This window comes from Lates calcarifer, linkage group LG4, assembly GCF_001640805.2.
Source record: "Lates calcarifer isolate ASB-BC8 linkage group LG4, TLL_Latcal_v3, whole genome shotgun sequence".
Taxonomy (NCBI): domain Eukaryota; kingdom Metazoa; phylum Chordata; class Actinopteri; family Centropomidae; genus Lates; species Lates calcarifer.
The window spans coordinates 14,762,981-14,782,183 of record NC_066836.1 but is presented as its reverse complement, the minus strand read 5'-3'; the positions used below and the strand labels follow the sequence as shown (position 1 = coordinate 14,782,183).

Genomic DNA, 19,203 nt, shown 5'->3' with positions numbered 1-19,203 from the left:
CATGCAAACTTGTAGGCCTACATATAATTGCATTAATATGTGTAGAATATATGCTTATTATAGGAGTAATACAGTGGACATCAAGGCAAAAATCTCTTCAATGTGCCTTTGACCCTGCGACTGGATGTACAGAATATGGTTGAAAAAAAAGACACAGGATGGTCACAGAGGTTTTAAAAAAAAACAGTTAAACAGTATTATCAAACAACAGTTATCCACAGTTTGTTAACATTAGTTTGACTCCAGCCACCACAATCTGCTGGTCATACCAGACCAATTAAAGCTGTAACAGCAAAACCCCTGAGTGTACTGAATTAAGAAAAGATGTGTGAATTCAACATTTAATCTGAAAGAAGAATGTGTTATTTCTTCTTTTTAAAATTACATAGTCTCACTTTACATTATTGGCAATATTGTGCAACCCCTGGGCTGGAAGCCAATAAGATCTCACCACTTTCAAATTCTTAAGAAACTAAATATGATAAGTTTGATCATTTCATTAAATTTGCTGAATTCCCGAGTGCTTAGTGACATGGTGAGACTTCTCAGAAAAGTGCCCTTTTCTCAGTCTTCATTTGGATCTCTGTTCAGGAATGACCTCAAAATCTTGACTGAGATCACTTTAAACTCAAGCTGAAACAGCTTTCAAAGAAAGATCAGTAATGTTGTCATGAATGGTTTGATCTGCTGCTTGAGTTTTATAGTAATTATATTGCATCTTGTTTGTGTTTTGTGCTGTGTTGTATGTATTTTCACATTGAATTTGTGTATGCATAAAAGTCCAACTAGGGACGGGGCATTAGGCTATAAATGCTGTGGTATGTGGCACTGGTCCAAGCTACATACTTGTGCTGATAAAAATAAACATTAAATAATTAAATGGTTCTGCTGTGTTTTACAGTAAATGGGTAAAACAGATGGGTGAGTTAAAGGCAATGATTAGAAATTCATTAGATTCAGTGATTAATTCAGATTTTCATCCCAATTAAGGATAGAAACTAATGCATTTAAGATCACTGAAGAGCCATAAATACTCTCCTCCATCTGTGCGACTGTATTTTCAGACAACCCGATGGCCATTTGATGTTTTCTCAGTCTGCCAGTCAGATCCTCATTGAAACATTCAGGACAGATTCCTCGCATTCAGTTGTTTTTATCTTCGAAATTCCTGCTACTCTAAGGTGTAACATACCAGAGGATTGAAACATCTGGGAAATGATACCAGGAGAGGCCGAGCAGGGGTGGGAGGAATGTGGAGGAGAGTCTGAACGCAGCTTGTATGTGTGTGTGTGTGTGTGTGTTGCTGGATGGTTGACGTCAGAGCTGCGTCTGTGCATGCTCTGGAGAGCAGGACATCCTGTGGAATTGTTCTCGGCAAGGCCTGAAGAATGTAAAGCAGCAACCTCTCCCTTTCTTGCCAGTCTCAGTGAAACGCCAGAGTGACACGCTGCCGCAGAAATGTTAGGGATGAGTGAGGGCGGGGGAGGCTCAGCGGGGGAAACATCGACGTCTCACTGGGACATCCAGTTCCTCAAGTCACTTAAAAGGAGAAAAGACCAAGAAGGGATCAGTGTGGTATTCCTTTTAAATTCCAGTGAAGTCAGGGAGTTAAATTTCATTCACTGCGTGCATGTGACAGTATCCTCAAGGATGTCTCTATTTCTAGAGCATGTCTCTATGAAGCACGTTAATACGGAGTCAATCATACTGTAGTGAAACAAAGGAATACAGGGCAGGAGAGAAGAAAATGAACAGATGCAGTTTGCACAAGCTGATTGTTTTCAGGCAGAAAAGACTGAGTGTAGACAAATACTACACGTCTGCATTTAGGAGAGTGTGGAGAGGAGTGAGTGTGGGGGTGAGGTGAGGAAAGGAGGAAGGTGATATGGAAGTGGAGTGACGCAGGCTGGATAAAGCTGGGGGTGTAGTGGGCGCGGCTATTTTTAGCCACCGTGAGGAAACACATATTAGCTTCATTTCTCTGCCCTCTCCGGCCTTCTACGTCACTTTACTCTAAGCCGGTCCTTCTCCTCCGTGCTGCATCATGTGACAGGTGCAGCACGGTGGACCCTGCTGTGGAGCTGAGGTGGGGACACGAATACTAAACAGCAGAGGATGTGAGAGACTGCACGACACAGAGGGTGCTGTGGACTCTTTCTGCCAGCGTCTCCTCCCACTGTATGAACAGGGAGATTATAGAGCACCTATAGATGTGCATGTGGTGGACTAGTCAGGGTGTTTCAACAGATTAAAATATCCCAAAATAGTGCAGGAATATAAGATGCAATGTATCCTACAATTCAATTGTATTCATATAGCACAAAATCACACATTTGTGTCTGACGGCTTCATATTCTCTTCCACATATGATCTTATTGTTACTTAAAAAATATAGCTAAATAAAAATTATAGAAGAGAAAATAAAGGAAATTCAGAGGACTTTTTTGCTTTTCAGGCTGTCTCTCCTGAACAGCTGTTGCCCTGTATCCTCGCATCCAGCTCCAGCTGTGCTTATACTGGTTTTATGATCAGTAGGTTCAGGTGTCACCACTAAACGTAGGTGATAACTGTGCTTTTAGGCCACACAGATGAGTTGTGATTGATGTATGCCCTGGGATTTTTCTTTTACACATTAGCTGTGTGTCATGACAGAAACCCCCTACAGTACTATAGGGCTGTTATGATTATCACAGGAGCCGCAATCTAATCTGTTTCTAATGGAGACTATGAGTCACCACAGGTCAGAGTCATTAGTGAAGAAATATTGTTATTTATCTCGGGGCACTTTGATTTATGAGAATAATCACCAGGCATTTAGTAGCTTACAAATTATGACATAGCCTGTCATTTAATTGAGAGATTAGACAGGTATTTTGACATGATGACATCCTGTACAAAATGTTGTGGTGCTGTGCAGATTGCATCATTTATGAATGGCGAGTGATGCACGAAGCAGGGTGGAGCCGTATGGGGAAACAAGCGTTTTGATTGGACAGTACGGGCTGACCGTTCTTGTGGTTCTCGCTGATTGGCTGCCTGTCGCGGTGGGCGGAGCTTACGCATAGAGTGGTTGGGGTGTTTTACGCTCGGTGGAGTAGAGCAGCGCCTGTCACAGTCAGAAGGAGGAACTGTGACAGTCTGTTGTGGTCAAAACCGTCCTGTAATCTTAATCATTTAAACATTTCAATATAATTCACACTTTCCTCTGAGGAATGAGCAGCGAGGCCAGAGGAAAACACTATCGCGTCTCGCCTTAATCGATTCCAGCGGACCAGAGTCTAATTTCAATCCGGACGTTTCAACAGGCAGTCAGCTGAATGGAGCAGCACCAACAGCAGCAGCAGCAGCAGCAGCGGGGTCTCTGTAGCTTCACCTCGGCCTGGTCTGCAGGGTGCGGGGTCGCAGTCTCCACCGGTCAGTCCACCATGCGGTTATCCATCACCTCGACCACCGGCAGCCCCGTGGAGCTCACTGTCCCTCGAGGAGAGACTGTGGAGGGACTGAGGACGCGAATCTCCCAACGACTCAGACTGCAGACAGACAAAATCGTGCTCCTGCACAAAGACAGGTGAGCTGATTTGTAGACACCGCATGCTGTGCACTTCAGGACGCCAGTTTAGCTTAACTAGGCTGTATTATGTATATGTATTTTCATTGCATGCTACTTATAATTGAACTTTTTATTCCACATGATTTATATATCAGGCAGCTGACAGCAGGGAAACTGCTGGACGTGGGTGTAACAGATGGCAGCAAACTGACCCTGGTCCCTGTCATTGAAGCTGGTTTGGTTGTAAGTAAACCTCTGCACATCTTAAACAACTTACCAACATTTCCACACAAATGTAACAAGACTTCATGAAACTTTGCTGTTTTTTACTCCGCAGTGCTCCACTGCCAGAGCTGAGAGGACTATGATGGACGTTTTGGAGAGTTTAACAGAAGTTCAGGTGAGACTTTAATTTAATGTGTTACCAACTTTACGCTGCAATATTGTCATTTGAAGAATTCAAATGATGCACTGGTGTCTTGGTGTTTGCTGTGTATTTTGTGGGACAGGATGTACCATATACCCTAGATATTTTCAAAATATGGACTCTTCATGATTTCATAAAAACAGGTGTGCTTTGTGACAGTGCACTTAATCTTCCGTTTTACATGGAAAATGACCAAAACTGAAGTTACATGGTTCTCAAAGGATCGCAATGAATGTATGATTTAACTGTTACAGGGGAAAGAAAAGCCCACACATTCTTGTTTCGCTGTTGTTATTGCCCAATGCCTGTCACGAAAGTAATGCACACCTCATCTGATGAATTTGAATCATACAGCTACACACACACAAACACACACACACACACACACTTCACCTGAAGAATGAGGTAAAGCAGAGTCACACAGCCTAAAGTTTATTTAAAGTTATAATGCTCAAGATTTTTGTCAAATCACTGCCCATGATACCACAATATTCATCCACTAATTATTTGCATACAGTTGTTGTCATTGTTACTGGTGAGGAATTCATAAGAAACAGTGCATGTAATTCAATACATGACTTGCAACAAACAACCTGTGTTTGTTTGGCTGCACTGTAAACAGACACGTCAGTTGCTCCTCTGTAGTGGCCACCAGCAACCGTCAAAGATGTCAAATTACCCAAGACTGAAATCGTAATGCTTGCCATCATAACCCTGAAGTGTTTTTTTCCCTGGTTATCCTGCAGATCAGTGACTTCCTGTCTGGGCGTTCACCTCTGAACATTAACCTGGGAATCGGTGCTCACACGATGTATGTGCAGCTCCAGCTGTCTGCGCAGGATGTGAAGGAGCTGCAGCAGGACGGGGATATGAGAGTCCAGAGCAGCAGTGAGCTTCAGGCTGGCCCACCGACGGCCGGCAGCACGAGCCACCCCGGGACCTCTGCCTCGGCCCGGTCTTCCACCAACATTGCAGGCTCTTCTACCTCATCTGCATCCCAGTCCTCCTCTCCAGCCCCGGACCCTGCTGACTCCACAGTCTACACTCAAAGACCCAGAACTACCTTTAATTCAACAGCTCCCACCCCCCACTCATCCACCACTGTCCCCACTGTAAACTGCCGTCACCACTCATCTCTACCTCAATCCTGCCGCTCTATACACACATCTCCCCCTGTTCATTCAACCGCTTCTTTGCCCTCTGGTCGTCCACATCCCAGCTGTCCACTACAAGCCGCCACACCAGTCTGTACACCTGCTCCCACCGGCTACAGTCCTGGACCTCCGAGCCCAGTACCAGCCTCAACCTTTGAAAAGGTTAGCCTTACATATTCTACTGCAAATCCAAATCACAATGCACTGTCATGGTTGGAGTATGTATGTAATAGCTCCACTAGTTTTTATTCAACATCATGAATGTTGAAAACAGGAGATGAACTTTGACCTTTTTCTTTTACAGACTAATGCTCATGCTTCATCCACTGCAGAGCTGTGCAAACAGCCTGGAGCTGTCATAGAGAGTTTTGTGAGTCACTCTCCAGGCGTCTTCTCCGGGACGTTCTCCGGTAAGTCATGGCCTGAGGACACCAATGCATCACAATGAGAAACAGGAGCAGCTCAGTTAGAGCTCAACTGTGTCAGTTTTTTCTGGTTCTTCCTTGTTATCTACATTTATCCACCTGCTCACCTGCTCTCTACTTTTCCCATCAGGCACTCTGGCTCCTCACGGTCAGAGCAGCATCAGCCACCCACGACGTGGCATCGCCGTCATCCTCCAGATTCTCAATGACCTCCTCAGAGCTGCCTGTCCCCACCAGGGGGCACCACCTGCCGTTCCTCAGCACTGCTGTCCCGCTTTAAACCCTCCAGTCAGCCCAGTGCTCACTGCAGAGGAGCCCAGCAAAGCAAGAAGCAAACCACTGGTGACCCAGACAGTGGAGCACTTCAGTAGAGCATCAGGTCAGCTTGACCAGATTTTATTTTGTGAGAACATGTAATTGTAGACTTTGACACTGCAGGAATAATTCCATGAGTTACAGTTGATTTAATCCATCATAGATTCCCTTTATTTGAATATATGCATATATCACAGGAACAAGGAGCAGAAAATAAGACTTGATATAAACAACACAAATGTTTTTTAAGCCATCTTCAAATTAAACATGGCCACATTTGCTCATGATAGAAGTCCAAGCACTTTGAATGACACAGATCAAACTCACAGTTCTGAGCTAACATATTTATTCACACACATGTACTGGGTGGCGTGTGAAGACTGTTACTATGTCTAAATTCAGGAACCTCAGAGTTTTGTGTGTGGGGGAGTCTATGAGAAAGCCCACACCTTAAATGTTTATTCTTGTCTTTACTCTTTTATTCCCTTCCTTTATTACTTCTGATGTGCATTTGGATTACTTTTGATTTCTCAGTTGCTTTCTTTATCAATTTATTCTCCCTTTTCATTGGTTATTTTGTTTTTCTGGAGTTAGACCCTTGGACCTACAGTTTTTAACTGCATTTTCCATGTGTACTTTAATAACAAAGCATGGATGTGCTCTAGTAAATATCAAACATTTGCCGTGATGAGGAATTTTATCATTAAATCCTTGCTAGTGGATCTATTTACTAATTATTCATGACAGAATGCACTAAACAATAACTTTATTCTTGTGTAGACTGACATTTTGTTATTTATTCTCTCCCCTGTAGGCGGGGAGAGACACCCCCTTTGCTCATCCACAGAGGAGGATCAAACCTTGCACTGTAAGCTAGAGCACCTTCAGTTCCTGATGCATCAGCGGCGCCTTCGCAGGCGGACTCGCAGGAACTCGCACCTCTTGCAGAGGTCTCACCCATACCAACATCATCCCCATCGCCCCTAGCCTCCTGGATGGAAAAGATCCACTCTTTTTCACCTAGAGCAGGTGAAATAACTGTGGAGCTCTCTCTTGGCAGCTAAAGGTTTCTGAGGGAGATGCTTTCTTGCTATTTTATACTACTATTTATGAAGAATGTGAGCCTAAAAGATATGAGGACTCTAAATCCTGTGATTTCACTGATCATTTCACTGAGCATGTTATTCCATCTAAGCCTTTCAGTGACAATTGGTCTCATCAGTATGTAGCATTATGTCACACAAAGATTCCAGTGTACATTTTCATGTTATACATCTTGGTGTTTTGTACAAAGACCTCTTACTGTATGTTTGTTTATGTATTCAATGCCTTAACCACACATGTCCTGAATGTAAGATGTATGTTTTAATCTGTGCAGAGGATGTTGTTCTAAAATATTTTACTTATGCAATAGTAAGATGTAAACACAAAGAAGGAAAAAAAAATATGCAAAGAATAAAGGAAAAAATTGAAAAACTTAGATATACTGTATTTGTATGTCTGTGTAGGTTTTTGGTTATCCAGGTCATGGTAATCTTAAGTGCTAAAGTAAAAGGCAACTGGAAATCTTTTCGGTTCCTTGAAGATGTTTCAGCTCTCGTCTGATGGGGGAGGTGATCCTGAGGGTTGTCGATGCGACCTGATATCATGGGAGTCGTTAGGATCATATGGGTCAAGGTGTGAATGGAGAGGGGTCTCATGACTGTGACTATAGGCAGCTGATAGTTGGTGTCGTAAGGCGCCACCTCTGTTCAACGACGGTCGTTCCAGCTGGAAATAGACGGCCTCCTTTATTCTTCTCTCAAATCATCTGTCTTCTCTATTCAAAACAAAAGGTCTTGATATGAGGACAAAGGGTCTCAGCTCTCTCACAGTACTGGTACAGGCCTTTGGGATGTTGGAGGAAGCGTGTTAGCATTTAGCTAAGTTAAGGGAAAGGAAGAAAATATTAATAATGTGAGAGAATTTTTTTTTAAGAAGTGAAACTTAAGCTTAATCTTTCCTTCCCACCTCAATAAGTTTTATTCAGTCCTTTACAAAAGGGTTAGAATCAGGGGTTAGGGGTTGGTCAGAAACCACTGCTCTCAACACCAAAACCTAATTTCTCCTTAATGCACAGTGTGCATATTTACCCCCCAGGAAGCAGAATGTGAGTAGCAGTGATGTGCAGCCAACCAGGATACCTCCACTTCCTCCATGACAGCAGCTGAACTTTTTTTAAAACTTTTCTCTGAGGCTGATGACTCATGAGGATCCTTTTGTCCTTTCACCACAGGCCTCCCACGACAGCATACTGCACTGCACCTGTCTTTGCTGTTAAAAGATAAAAAATTATAATAAATGATAAAGATATAGCACTGTTGCCTCACAGCTAGAAGGTTCCGGGTTTGCGCCCTGGGGCTTTTCTGTGTGGAGTTTGCATGTTCTCCCTGTGCCTGCATGGGTTCTCTCCAGGTCCTCTGGCTTCCTCCCACAGTCCAGAGACATGCAGCTTGGGTTAATTGGTAACTCTAAAATTGGCTGTAGGTGTGAATATGAGTGTGATTGTCAGCTGGGATAGGCTCCTAGGACCCTTAATGGATAAGCAGTACAGATAATGGATGGATGGATGGATAATAAAGATAAAACCACGTCCTACAGTATTCCTTTCAGACACAATATGTAACAGTGCTAAAAGCATGCAGCAGATGACATCTGGTTGGGCCTTGGGCCTCCTACACAGATGTACCTTCTTCCCTCTTCACTTCACTTCACACTACATATGGCATTCAAACACACTTCACTGCTTACAGACACATACCTCCCACACAGCAAAGTCAGACTAATTCAGGCCCCACACAGTTGACCAGCAACTGCTATGATGACTCACACAAACTAGTGCATACAAACAAATCACTGGAAAAATAAATATCCTTAAATATTCAGTTTCATATTCCTTGATGGACAATAACACATGAAAGTGTGTGGTTAGTTTTAGTTTTTAGAAGTAAAAATAAAAGCCATTAATGGATTTCTCATTAAACTTGGAGAGAATTAATTAATTTTGTTTTGTCTAGAGGCAAGATACCTTCAATTAGAAGTGGGGTGAGTTGTATCTGTACAATTTGGTAATTGATTATATTTTATATAGGAAATAAATATTCTTTTGGAACTGTCTTACACAAATGTATAAATTTAGATACCATGGGGATACATTTCTGATGCCAAGCCATTAATAGATATCTTATGTTATCCTTGACAGACCATCTTTTCATCCAATCTAGTCTCCTATCTCTAGTTAAGACATGCATGTACACAAGAATTATTTTGTAACATCTCACCTAGTCTGGAGACCAATCATGGTTCAAAATGTAATTTACACAAGTGTGGTGCAGATACTTGAAGTTTCCACATACACAAAGACAGGACAGTGAAGCTTAAACTTCTGAAATGAAAGATGTTTGCAACAGAGCTGGGTAGATTGAAAGTATCAATACTACCAATGTTCAGTTTCGTTTTGAGTATCAGTTGTGTCATTAGGATTAACACCTAAAAAACGCATACATCACATGTTAGATCACATCCTGGTCACACGTACGCTCTTCCTAGTGCTGCCCTAGTTACATACCACTGACAGCTTGTCTTGTGCTTGCAGGTAATTAAGTAATTTGTACTGAATTTTGAGTAATTTTAACAATTAAAAGCACAGGTAATTAAAGTATACATTCATATTGATAGTGGTGATCCTGGTTCTGGTATTACTTGGAATGGGATTGAAGCCGTGTTCTGTGGTAAGGCCCGTCCATAATTAGAATCAAAGATATTTTTTTTTCAGTGATGGAGAAAGAGTGGAAGCAATTTCAAGATGCATTATCAAACACACACTATTATTCAAAGACGTGTTTAGTGTTTTGGATTTGTTTTAACCTTATACCATCCACTACAGTAGGTGGCAGTGTGGAGCCGTCATGTTACTCGGTGACCAGCAGAAGAAGACGTCAGCGCGCTGAGCGGTGAAAAGCAGAGCGTCGCTTCTCTTCTCTCTTATTCGACCTGCGGCTCCGCTCATCAGCCATCTGTGATCTGCGAGTGAGAAGGTAATTGTTTTAAGATTCACGTTTACCAAATTTCACGGTTTATTTTGTATAGACTATGTATATCTATCTATCTATATATATATGTATGTATGTGTATACATTTGTTAAGCATAAACGACATATTCGCTATTTATTGCTACGTTTAAAAATCCGTGTTCAGCTGCACACGAGCTCAGAAAAAAAAACCGATAGCGATGAAAATCATTCACACGGCATTAAATCGTGCTAAAATGGTGTTGGTTGTATTACTGTTCGGAAATGAAGTGGCTAACTGTGAAATGTCCTCACTGACCTAATTTTTGTTCGTTTATCAAACCCATTATGTAACCCAGAAAATAAGGCAGCGAAAGCCGATTCTTCAGTCGGTCAGTCAAACAAAAGTGAGGAGCAGCAGCTCGGTGCTACAAAATGGCGCCGAGAGGAAAAAAGCTAGTTAGCTAATCCGCTAACCTAACGGCACCACGTTTACGGGCCTGAGGCCTAGCTCGACATCCATCAGTTACTGGCGGCAATTAATCAAACTATTAGGATATAATTTTGGTTAATTCTATTTAGTACATTGCCAAGCAATATAAAAACGTTTTTGCACAAATACGCAGGTGGTGATGGTTGTCTCGTGTAACGGGTACCAGTGACCTACTTTTGCTCCAGGCGTGTCTGTCGATGTTTATAAAGCGCGGAGTAATTTGTGGTATTTGTTTGAAAGGTTTGTGTTGGCATTAGGTGACTTTGTTGTGTTTTGTTTGTCTTCAGCTACATTCAAGATGTCGGATGAGGGTAAATTATTCATCGGAGGTCTGAGCTTCGAGACCAACGAGGAGTCTCTGGCCGCGGCCTTCGGCAAATATGGAACCATTGAGAAAGGTGAAGCCCCCTTTTTTTTACGCCCGTTTTTCTCTATTAAATCAATGATATTCTTACAAATTGTGACTTTTGACTCGCTGTGTCACAGTATGCGTTTTCACTAACGACATTTTTCCCTCCAATAGTGGATGTGATCAGAGACAAAGAGACGGGGAAATCTCGCGGTTTCGGCTTTGTGAAATACGATAACGCAGAAGATGCCAAAGACGCATTGGACGCCATGAACGGCAAGGTAAATGGTCACTGCATGTTTTTAACTATTTTTCACCCGATACTCGGATTTATTATTTAGTTGAATGTAGCGATTTAATTCTTTAAATTCATTTGATTTCTTTTGTGTTGCAGACTATTGATGGCCGGGCTATTCGCGTGGATGAAGCAGGAAAGGGTGGCCGCTCTAGAGGAGGTTTCGGTTCAGGCCCGCGTGGCGGCAGATTCAGTGGATCCCGGGGGAGAGGGGGTCGTGGTTACTCCAGAGGTGAGAGCTAAAGGTCTGAAGTCATTGTGGTTTATTCTGTTTGCTGTAAGTTCCCCCATACTTATCTTGCTTTTTCTTTTATATTTCTATTGACTTTGGAGGTGGGGGATACAACGGCGACAGGGGATATGGCGACAGGGGCTACAGTGATAGGAGCTTCGGAGGTGGAGAGAGGAGCTTTGGTGGTGGCGGTGGCGGATACAGGAGTGGGGGATACTCCTCAGGTGGCTACAGAGAAAATAGGTAAGTGAGCTCATGGATCCATGATTTATGTTTCCTGACAAAATTGCTTGTTAAATACATTCATGCTAACTAAATTTTGTTTGCATAATTTTCAGGGGTCAGGGTGGATATGGTGACCGCTCTGGATCCTACCGCGATGGATATGACAGCTATGGTAAGCATGAATAACATGCACTTGTATTGTGTGTGTGTGTGTGCATAGACTTATGTTGGGGCTGTCATTTTTCAGATTTAAAAATATAACACTAAATGACATTACATTCAGACACTGTTAAATTTACAAAGTACTTAAAGCCAGTTTAATGATACCTGAATATTTGTCAATACCCAAGTTATTTAAAATCATACTTAATATACACACCTACTTAGTGATGGTAGGCTGAGATGTTTAAACACATGTTTTGTCACATTAGATGCTGTAAAACACTGAATTAAGACAATTTCACAGCCCCAGCATATGAGGATTTTTTTTTTTTTAATCACGTATGCCCCTCAGTTTTGTACTCGAGCCCAAGTCGATGCCTCTCTGTATACCGTTGGCGAATTTTGCTAGCCCCCCGCTCCGCTCTGATAAAGAGGCTGGCAAACAATGTGAAACACTTATGGTATCATTCGGCTTTTGCTTTTCTGATATTGCTCGTATCTCAGCTGATGGAGCCCCTTTAGGCAAAAGAAAAAAGGAAAAAGAGGGAGGGTTTTTGGACTGTGGTGGGTTGAAGGGGATGTTATGAAACTCCAGTGTTGGAACTTTCAGTGTCTTTACCTGTGTGCCCACTTCTTATCCTCAGCTACACACGAGTAAACATCTCCCTGATTCAAGATCATCACTTGGCTGGCTGTATTTCAAAGATGCGCTCCTCAAGAAAAATGTCCACGTGTTATTGCTGACCTTAGTTTTGTAGTTCTGTTGTAGTAGCTCAAGCATCTTAAAGACAAATGTAGCCATGAGTTTTGGTCATTCCTAACAAACCATGTTACAAATTACAGTTCAGGACTCTTACCTTGCTTGATTGGGCACCTTTATTTCTCTAAAAGCTCGTTTAACTAAAAGGCACCTCTGTAATTTGATTAGTACAAGTCCCAATTTGGGGATCAAACCACGGCTCTCCACATGGCTTTTCGTTGAGCAGCCACATCCGTCGCTGTAGACTCTTTGTCCAGCACGTTGAAGTTTTTCCTCATTTGATTCCTTTAGTTTGAGTTTTTTTTTTCTTTTTTCTTTTTTTTTTTTTTTCCTTTTTATACTTAAGTATCCGATGGGGCTTGTTTTTTGTTTTGTTTTTTTTTTCTTATTTCCCCTCTCAGTCTCTGACTCACCTACCTCCTGTCAGGTTTTAAACTGAGCGAGGAAAGAGATCCATTTACTCTAGAACAGACTTTGGGGATTTTATGCTAAATTCCTTTTACTATCAAAAACTTAGTTTAGCTGAGGCTCCTGTGTGTTCAATTTCCCAAAAGAGTGAATTCCTTTCAGACTGGTGAACTACACATCCGAAGTGGCCGGCTGTTCATGAAGTTGCAAATTGCAGCATGCTACAGTCTGTCCAAGGTATCTTCTGTGCTCTGCTCAACATCTGCATTTTAAATGTGCTGTAAAATGGACTAATCTTGTTTAAGTGATCGAAAAATGTAACTTCGTTTCCCCAAAGTAATATCTCAACCGGGAACAGTTTTGTACTTTATGTTCTTTGTATGATCAACATTTTTTTTTCTTTGTCAGTTTGGCTTCATGGAGCCTATTAAACAGACTGTGGAAAATAATCTTGATTCTTTTGCCTTTCAAAACTATCGCATGGGGGAAGTTAAGCTGAGAGCTGTAGGCTCTTGTGTTACTGTAATACTGCGTGAAAACAAAGTCACTTGCTTAAAGCTCTGAAATTACATGGATGTCTCCTGGAGGGCAGTTTTGAATTGGCAGTTTAGTCCAACTTGATAAAGTAAAGCAGGATAAACAGATTTGGTTTAATTTTTAAGGTCCAATTCTTTTCACAAGCTGCCCATCTGGTCTCCTAAGATCCCAAGCCTATATTTTTGGCCCAGTGAATCTTGTACATGTCTCAAAACCATTGATTAGCCAGATTTGTTGCCAAACCTCTAGTGAGATTTGAATAATTAGCCCCTTAAGTGGCACATGGAAATGCTGGGAAAACATCAGCTGGTGTCTGGTCATGTTAATGCTTCATTACGTTCAAGAGGTCAGCTACTTCAAAAACCTACAAGTCCTTGGAGAGCGAAGTGTTGCGCCTACCAACAAGTGCTCATCAGAGATGAAAGCTGCTCTCTTGCCTAGGTCATATGTGGAGAAAGTAGGCCAATGCACGTGAGGTAAAAATCTCCTTTTGCTTTGCTCACATCCTTCAAACTCAGTTCTCATTGTTTCCATGAATACCTTCCAAGTTAGTCGCTGTTTTTAGTCCTCTGCTTCAGATGTCGTCTACAAACATGCCATGGCCTCTTCCCCGATTCTGATTCTTAAAGAAATGTCCATTGAGGAAAGAACATGTTTCTAGGAAGCTCCTCTGGATTGTAGTGCTCCACCTCTCGAGTCCACCAAAAAAAGCATTGGCCTCTTAAGTCATGGGTAGTTTTGTGCTCAGTCCACTTCTGTTCACTGCATTAGTCCTCAAATTTGCTCCAGTAATGTCCCACAGCAGTCCTATTTGATGTGTAAGTTGTTTAGACTGTACACAATTGTTTTTCTTTGTACCCTTACATATGAATAAGTGGTGAGTTTCAGACTCATGAATAGTATTGCATGCACTGTATTGTTTTCTTATGTCAAACATTGGTTGCCAGGCTTAATCAATCTCTTGATCTCTTTCTCTAGAATGAACAGTGTCAGAGACTTCACTGGATCTCACAGCTGAAGTGTGCAGCTTCAGGTGGCAGTGACTGATGATGCAGGTGCAGTTATCAGGTACATTCTTGTTTTATTAATGTAAAACTTTTGTCCTTGTGATTTTTGGCAGGTGCAGTTAAGGTTTGTCAGGCTGATTACAACCTCTGTTCCCTGTTTCAGGTCCAAAGTGCAGCAGCAGTGGGGCAGCTGTAAGCAGTGGCTACACGGGAGGATCCTGCCAACTAAAAGCTTAAGGCCTTTGTGAATCTCTGAAGTTGGCTTGCCTAAGAAACATTTTTCAAATGTTATGGCTGCTGTTCAAAGTCCTTGATACCCATTTCAAGTGAAAAGTAGAGGGGCAGGATGACAGAACTGTGCACTAGGGACTGAACTTTTTTTTTTTAAATTCAGTATCCTGTCTGAATATAACCAGAAATGCCTTTCAGACAGTGGAGACGAGAGTACTGTTACAACTGCAATGATAATTAAATGCACAAGACACTTAGGCACAGTTCTTCTGTTGTCAACTTTTTGTACTGTGATTTCAAAAATAAAACTGAAGGGAGATTAACTGCTGATTGTTTTATTTCACACACTTTAAAGTTGCCAAATTCAGTTACTCAGATGATCAGGCCGACATAAATTTCAGTGTTTATATTAGACATAAGTGGACTTGCTGTTGACAGAGATGAAGTGTAAATCAGTGATAAAACAGGTAGCCTGATGTTTCTTGCTAAGTTCTGTTGGAAGGTTAATTTCAACAGAAGTTGATGCACCAACCTGCATGTTTTCAGTTCAGTGTGTTGAGCCTTTTGAATTTGTCTGCACATGTAAACTCATCAGATGGAATGTGCAGATGCTTTAGGCTAAGTTGAGAAGTAGTTAATGAGATCAGTGAATAATGTGCACACTGATCAGATGTATCATTGTCCCTGATGCATTTTAATGTTGTTGCTGGTCAAGGTGATTTTATCCACTTTATATACTTTAGAGTAATATTTATATCTTTGAAACTTCAGTGCAGTACAACTACCTCCAAAATGTACTCAGGTACATTACCAGGGTAATCATAGTTTCAACTGCTAGACTTAATCCTATCAGCTTCATGCTGTTAACTTTAAACTAACAAAATCATGGCAGGTAAACCAGATGAGGTACAGAAAAAAAGATACTTTAATATTGAACATTTACAAGCTGAAATGAGTGAGGGCTCAAGTCCACGTGGTACAGGCTAAGGAAGGTGGTGGAGCTCAGGACCATTCATTTCGGTGGTGTTTACATGTACCACAAGAAGCCGAAACGCTTGTGCAAAAGCTCCTCGCGGGGCCGGAGGTTGAACAGCTCTTCTGACAGAGGGGCAATCCAGCGGTCTGTGTGGAAGACGCTTTCACCGACCTGCACGTGTTAGAGAGACACACAGGTTACATTATTACAGAGACGGACGATAACCTGCGTCTGGATCTACTGACAATTATAAATGCTGCTCTTTTGGATTATCCAGATAAATAAAAACACTGGTGCTGGTAGCATACTGACAAAGAGTAAAAAAAAAAAAACAACTGCATCTTATGATCTAAAAATAGGATATAATTATGTATTTTATGAAATCGTGCTTCCTATTACTGTAAACCCATATATGCATACACACTCAGGTAAATGGAACCTAAACTCCTCCATATGTTGGTCAGGAATGAAGAACATAAATAGAAAAATGTTAACATCAGGTCTCTCTCTGTGTCTGTGTGTTCCTTGTTCTCATATCACAGTGGGGACTTTAACCGGAATACACACCAACCCATGGGAAATGCTAAACTTGAGATACTTGCTTGAGATATGGTCCAGAGTACATATCGTACAGCTGACAGATATAACTAATATAGATGAATTTAAATTCAAACTAGAAATGTATATGGGTCATTTTTTTAACCCATGTATGAAAAGTCTGGGTATTAATAAAAACTTCAATTATCTTTAAAAATTAAAAGACCCACAGTAAAAAGAAACAATACATATGAAATACTAAAATATTTTGTCACAAAAACACAGACCAGCAGTCATTTTTGACTTACAACTATGATAACTATGAATCACCATGTGTACTCAGTGTTATATAATTTAATGTTCCCAATAACAATAAATTAAGTAGTGAGCAGTGGGATATTAGAACAAAAAGACAACAACATTTTTCTTTACCTTCCAACCCGGGACGTCCTTCATGATAATCGCCTCCTCTTCCAAATTCTCCCTCAGCATCCGCAAGTTCCTGGCCAGAGAAGAAATCCAACGGTTACATAAACAGCTCTCCTGTGGATATCACCGTCAGATTAAAACACTCAATGTGTTTGTTTGTGTTAGTTTTTTATTTTCACCTTCGATCGTGCTCTGCCTGCAGCAGGGGCATCAAAGCTATCCTGGCTTCCATCTCCTCAATCTGTAAGCGCCTGAGACACACAAGCACACAACATCACCATCAGTTTTAGTTTGACAGTGAACATTAAACAGAGTTCGACTGCAAGCAACATTCAAAGCACATGAATTTTCCTACCTCCTCTCTCTGTTCCACTTGAACAGCTTCCAGTAACCAAACACCATGAGGCCGATGCTGATCCCAAACATGCTGTATCCTGTTTATTGAAGAATTCATTAGTCACAAATTAGGAAGATATTTTATTTTACCACAGATGATTTAGAGTTGGGTTTTGAGTAACATCTCAACCACATTATCAGGTCAGTCTCGGTGTCAAAATAAACCAGACATCTACTTTGTTAACATAACTATTGTATGTTTTAGATATGCATCAAAGTTGATGAAAGACACAAAAGAAAATTAAGCTCCTTAACTCCCTGTTTTTTTCTAATGTTACAAAGGTGGAACAAATGAATCTCTAGTAGACCCTGCATGAGATCTGTGACTATTTTAAGACAACTGATCAAACTGGTCTGACGCAGCTGCTGTATGTTACAATGGAAGCATCTTGACTTTAAGGCAGTCAAACTGTCAGACCAGTTCTAGATATTGCCACCAACACATCAAATACCTGCAGCAGTTCAGCTCTGCAGATTTAGTGTGGTCAAAGAAGACAACGGCCTCTACACCTGCACAGGTGATGATGATATTCAGAGCAGCATGGACCCTGGATTCTACCCAGCTCTCAGCAGAAAATGTTACAGTCAGCAAAACTCTTACATTTTTCAGGTTTATTATGTAAAATATAAAACACGAGTGATGCAAGTGTCAGAACTGCAGACGTGACTACCTTCCTTGCATCTGCAGCTTTAAACAGTATCACAACTGAACAGCATCTGTAGGCAGTGTCTGCAACCACTGTGACTCCCTTTGTTTACAACTGCTGAGCCAGATTTCAGGTGTTTCTCATCAACAACAATGTCACTGAGTGTTGGTCATATGAAGTGATCTGCAAACACTTAGTTCAGGCTCTGGAAACTTGTGATGGAAAGACACAGTTAGTTTTTTAAAAATGTTTTCTGTTGTGTTATTTTGTTGGAAGTATTTGCATATTTTGATTCCATTTGTGTCAGTCTGTGTAATTAATTACAGGCCAAAATAAATTCCAATGTGTGTTTGATTCATGAATGTACTTGTTGCAGCTCTTGCTATGTGGGTGATAGAATTAATTCTCAGCATCCCCAGCTCACAACCTGTGTTTTGTAGCAGTAATACTCACAGCTACCAGTTTTACACTGTATTCACTGACCCATCATATTCTTTTACCAGATTAGTAATTTCAGCTATATTATCAATGCATACGTTTTTACTATGATCGCACACTGTATCGTCACATCTAAAGTATTGATGGCAATAGCTAGATTAGTCACAAATTCTGACAAAAGATACTGTCTCACCTGACAATATTTCGTCTTTTGGTGACTTGTTTATTCAACATGTAATCCAGCGTTTTGAGTGATTTTGAGTTTAACTAAAATTCCAGGCAAAAAAAGTTTAATGTCTATGCTTAACTGCAGATTTTGAAGTAAACTGCAGTAAATAAACTCTACAGCTCATATAACATCTATAACAATGTATAATAATATGATAAAACTGAGCCGGCAGTGAGTTAAGTGACAGTGTTAGCTAGTTAGCAAGTAGCTATCATCACTGTCAATGGTTAGTCGCACATAATTGCTGTTTGACCACCTTACCGTTTTTCATATTATGCTGTTTAAAGACACAGAAATCAATCAAATCAATCAGGCTTTACTAAACTTTAAGATTATAATTTTAGCAGATTAGCTTGTGTTTTCATCTCACTGACGCTGACCTGTTAGCATTAGCCGTTGCTTAGTAGGTAGCAAATGTCACATAGCCCGAGCTTTTACACGAACTCGTGTGTAAAGCTGAAAATGTAGCTAACTGAGTATGTGGTGCATGTACCCGAAAGTCCTCGTTTCGGTAGATTTCTCTTATAATCAAACGAAGCATAGCCTCCCGGAGGAGGCATGTCCTGCTTCACCTTGGACCCCGCCATCTTCCTCCAGCACTCTCTCAAACACGCTGCTGACGTCACCAAAACGCACTCTTTTTTGCTCCTGCGCAAAAGCTGCAACGCCTCTCTATCGCCCCCACCGGTCAGGATGAGAAGACTGACAGACTTTTAAAATCATCATCGACAACATAAACAGGCATTCAAAACAGACTTATTGTGTTTTGTGACAGATTACCTCAACGGTGCACATCTAAGCAGCAGTGGGAGAGCTATTAAGATCTTTTACTTAAATAAAAGTACCAATGCCACAGTGTAAAACACTCTATTACAAACAAAAATCCTGCATCCAAAATCCCATTTGTCTGATGTAATCAGCAAATGTATGTG

The 19,203-nt window shown here is 41.2% G+C and overlaps 3 protein-coding genes across 4 annotated transcripts; 2 read left to right on the top strand and 1 right to left on the bottom strand.

The window, feature by feature from the left end:
* The first annotated feature begins 3,090 nt into the window (after positions 1-3,090).
* LOC108883577 (midnolin) lies at positions 3,091-7,351 on the top strand. The gene is made up of 7 exons (XM_018676901.2): positions 3,091-3,568; positions 3,706-3,793; positions 3,888-3,950; positions 4,724-5,293; positions 5,436-5,541; positions 5,687-5,935; positions 6,686-7,351. Exons 1-7 carry the CDS (start codon positions 3,318-3,320, stop codon positions 6,856-6,858), a joined length of 1,500 nt encoding a protein of 499 aa, XP_018532417.1. The 5' UTR covers positions 3,091-3,317; the 3' UTR covers positions 6,859-7,351.
* Positions 7,352-9,783: 2,432 nt separating this feature from the next.
* Positions 9,784-13,293, top strand: cirbpa (cold inducible RNA binding protein a). 2 transcript variants are annotated; one of them, XM_018676903.2, is made up of 7 exons: positions 9,784-9,947; positions 10,701-10,811; positions 10,937-11,043; positions 11,157-11,289; positions 11,382-11,532; positions 11,628-11,686; positions 12,321-13,293. In XM_018676903.2, the coding sequence occupies exons 2-7, from the start codon at positions 10,712-10,714 to the stop codon at positions 12,332-12,334; spliced, it is 564 nt and encodes a 187-aa protein (XP_018532419.1). In that variant the 5' UTR covers positions 9,784-9,947; positions 10,701-10,711; the 3' UTR covers positions 12,335-13,293. The 2 variants fall into 2 exon arrangements, with proteins under 2 accessions (XP_018532419.1, XP_018532421.1); XM_018676905.2 differs by having other exon boundaries at positions 9,797-9,947; positions 11,391-11,532.
* A 2,228-nt stretch (positions 13,294-15,521) lies between these two features.
* ndufa13 (NADH:ubiquinone oxidoreductase subunit A13) lies at positions 15,522-18,928 on the bottom strand. Its single transcript, XM_018676907.2, has 5 exons — positions 18,765-18,928; positions 16,917-16,995; positions 16,741-16,812; positions 16,565-16,634; positions 15,522-15,766 (listed from the first exon to the last, which is right to left on the bottom strand). The coding sequence occupies exons 1-5, from the start codon at positions 18,856-18,858 to the stop codon at positions 15,647-15,649; spliced, it is 435 nt and encodes a 144-aa protein (XP_018532423.1). The 5' UTR covers positions 18,859-18,928; the 3' UTR covers positions 15,522-15,646.
* Positions 18,929-19,203: the final 275 nt, after the last annotated feature.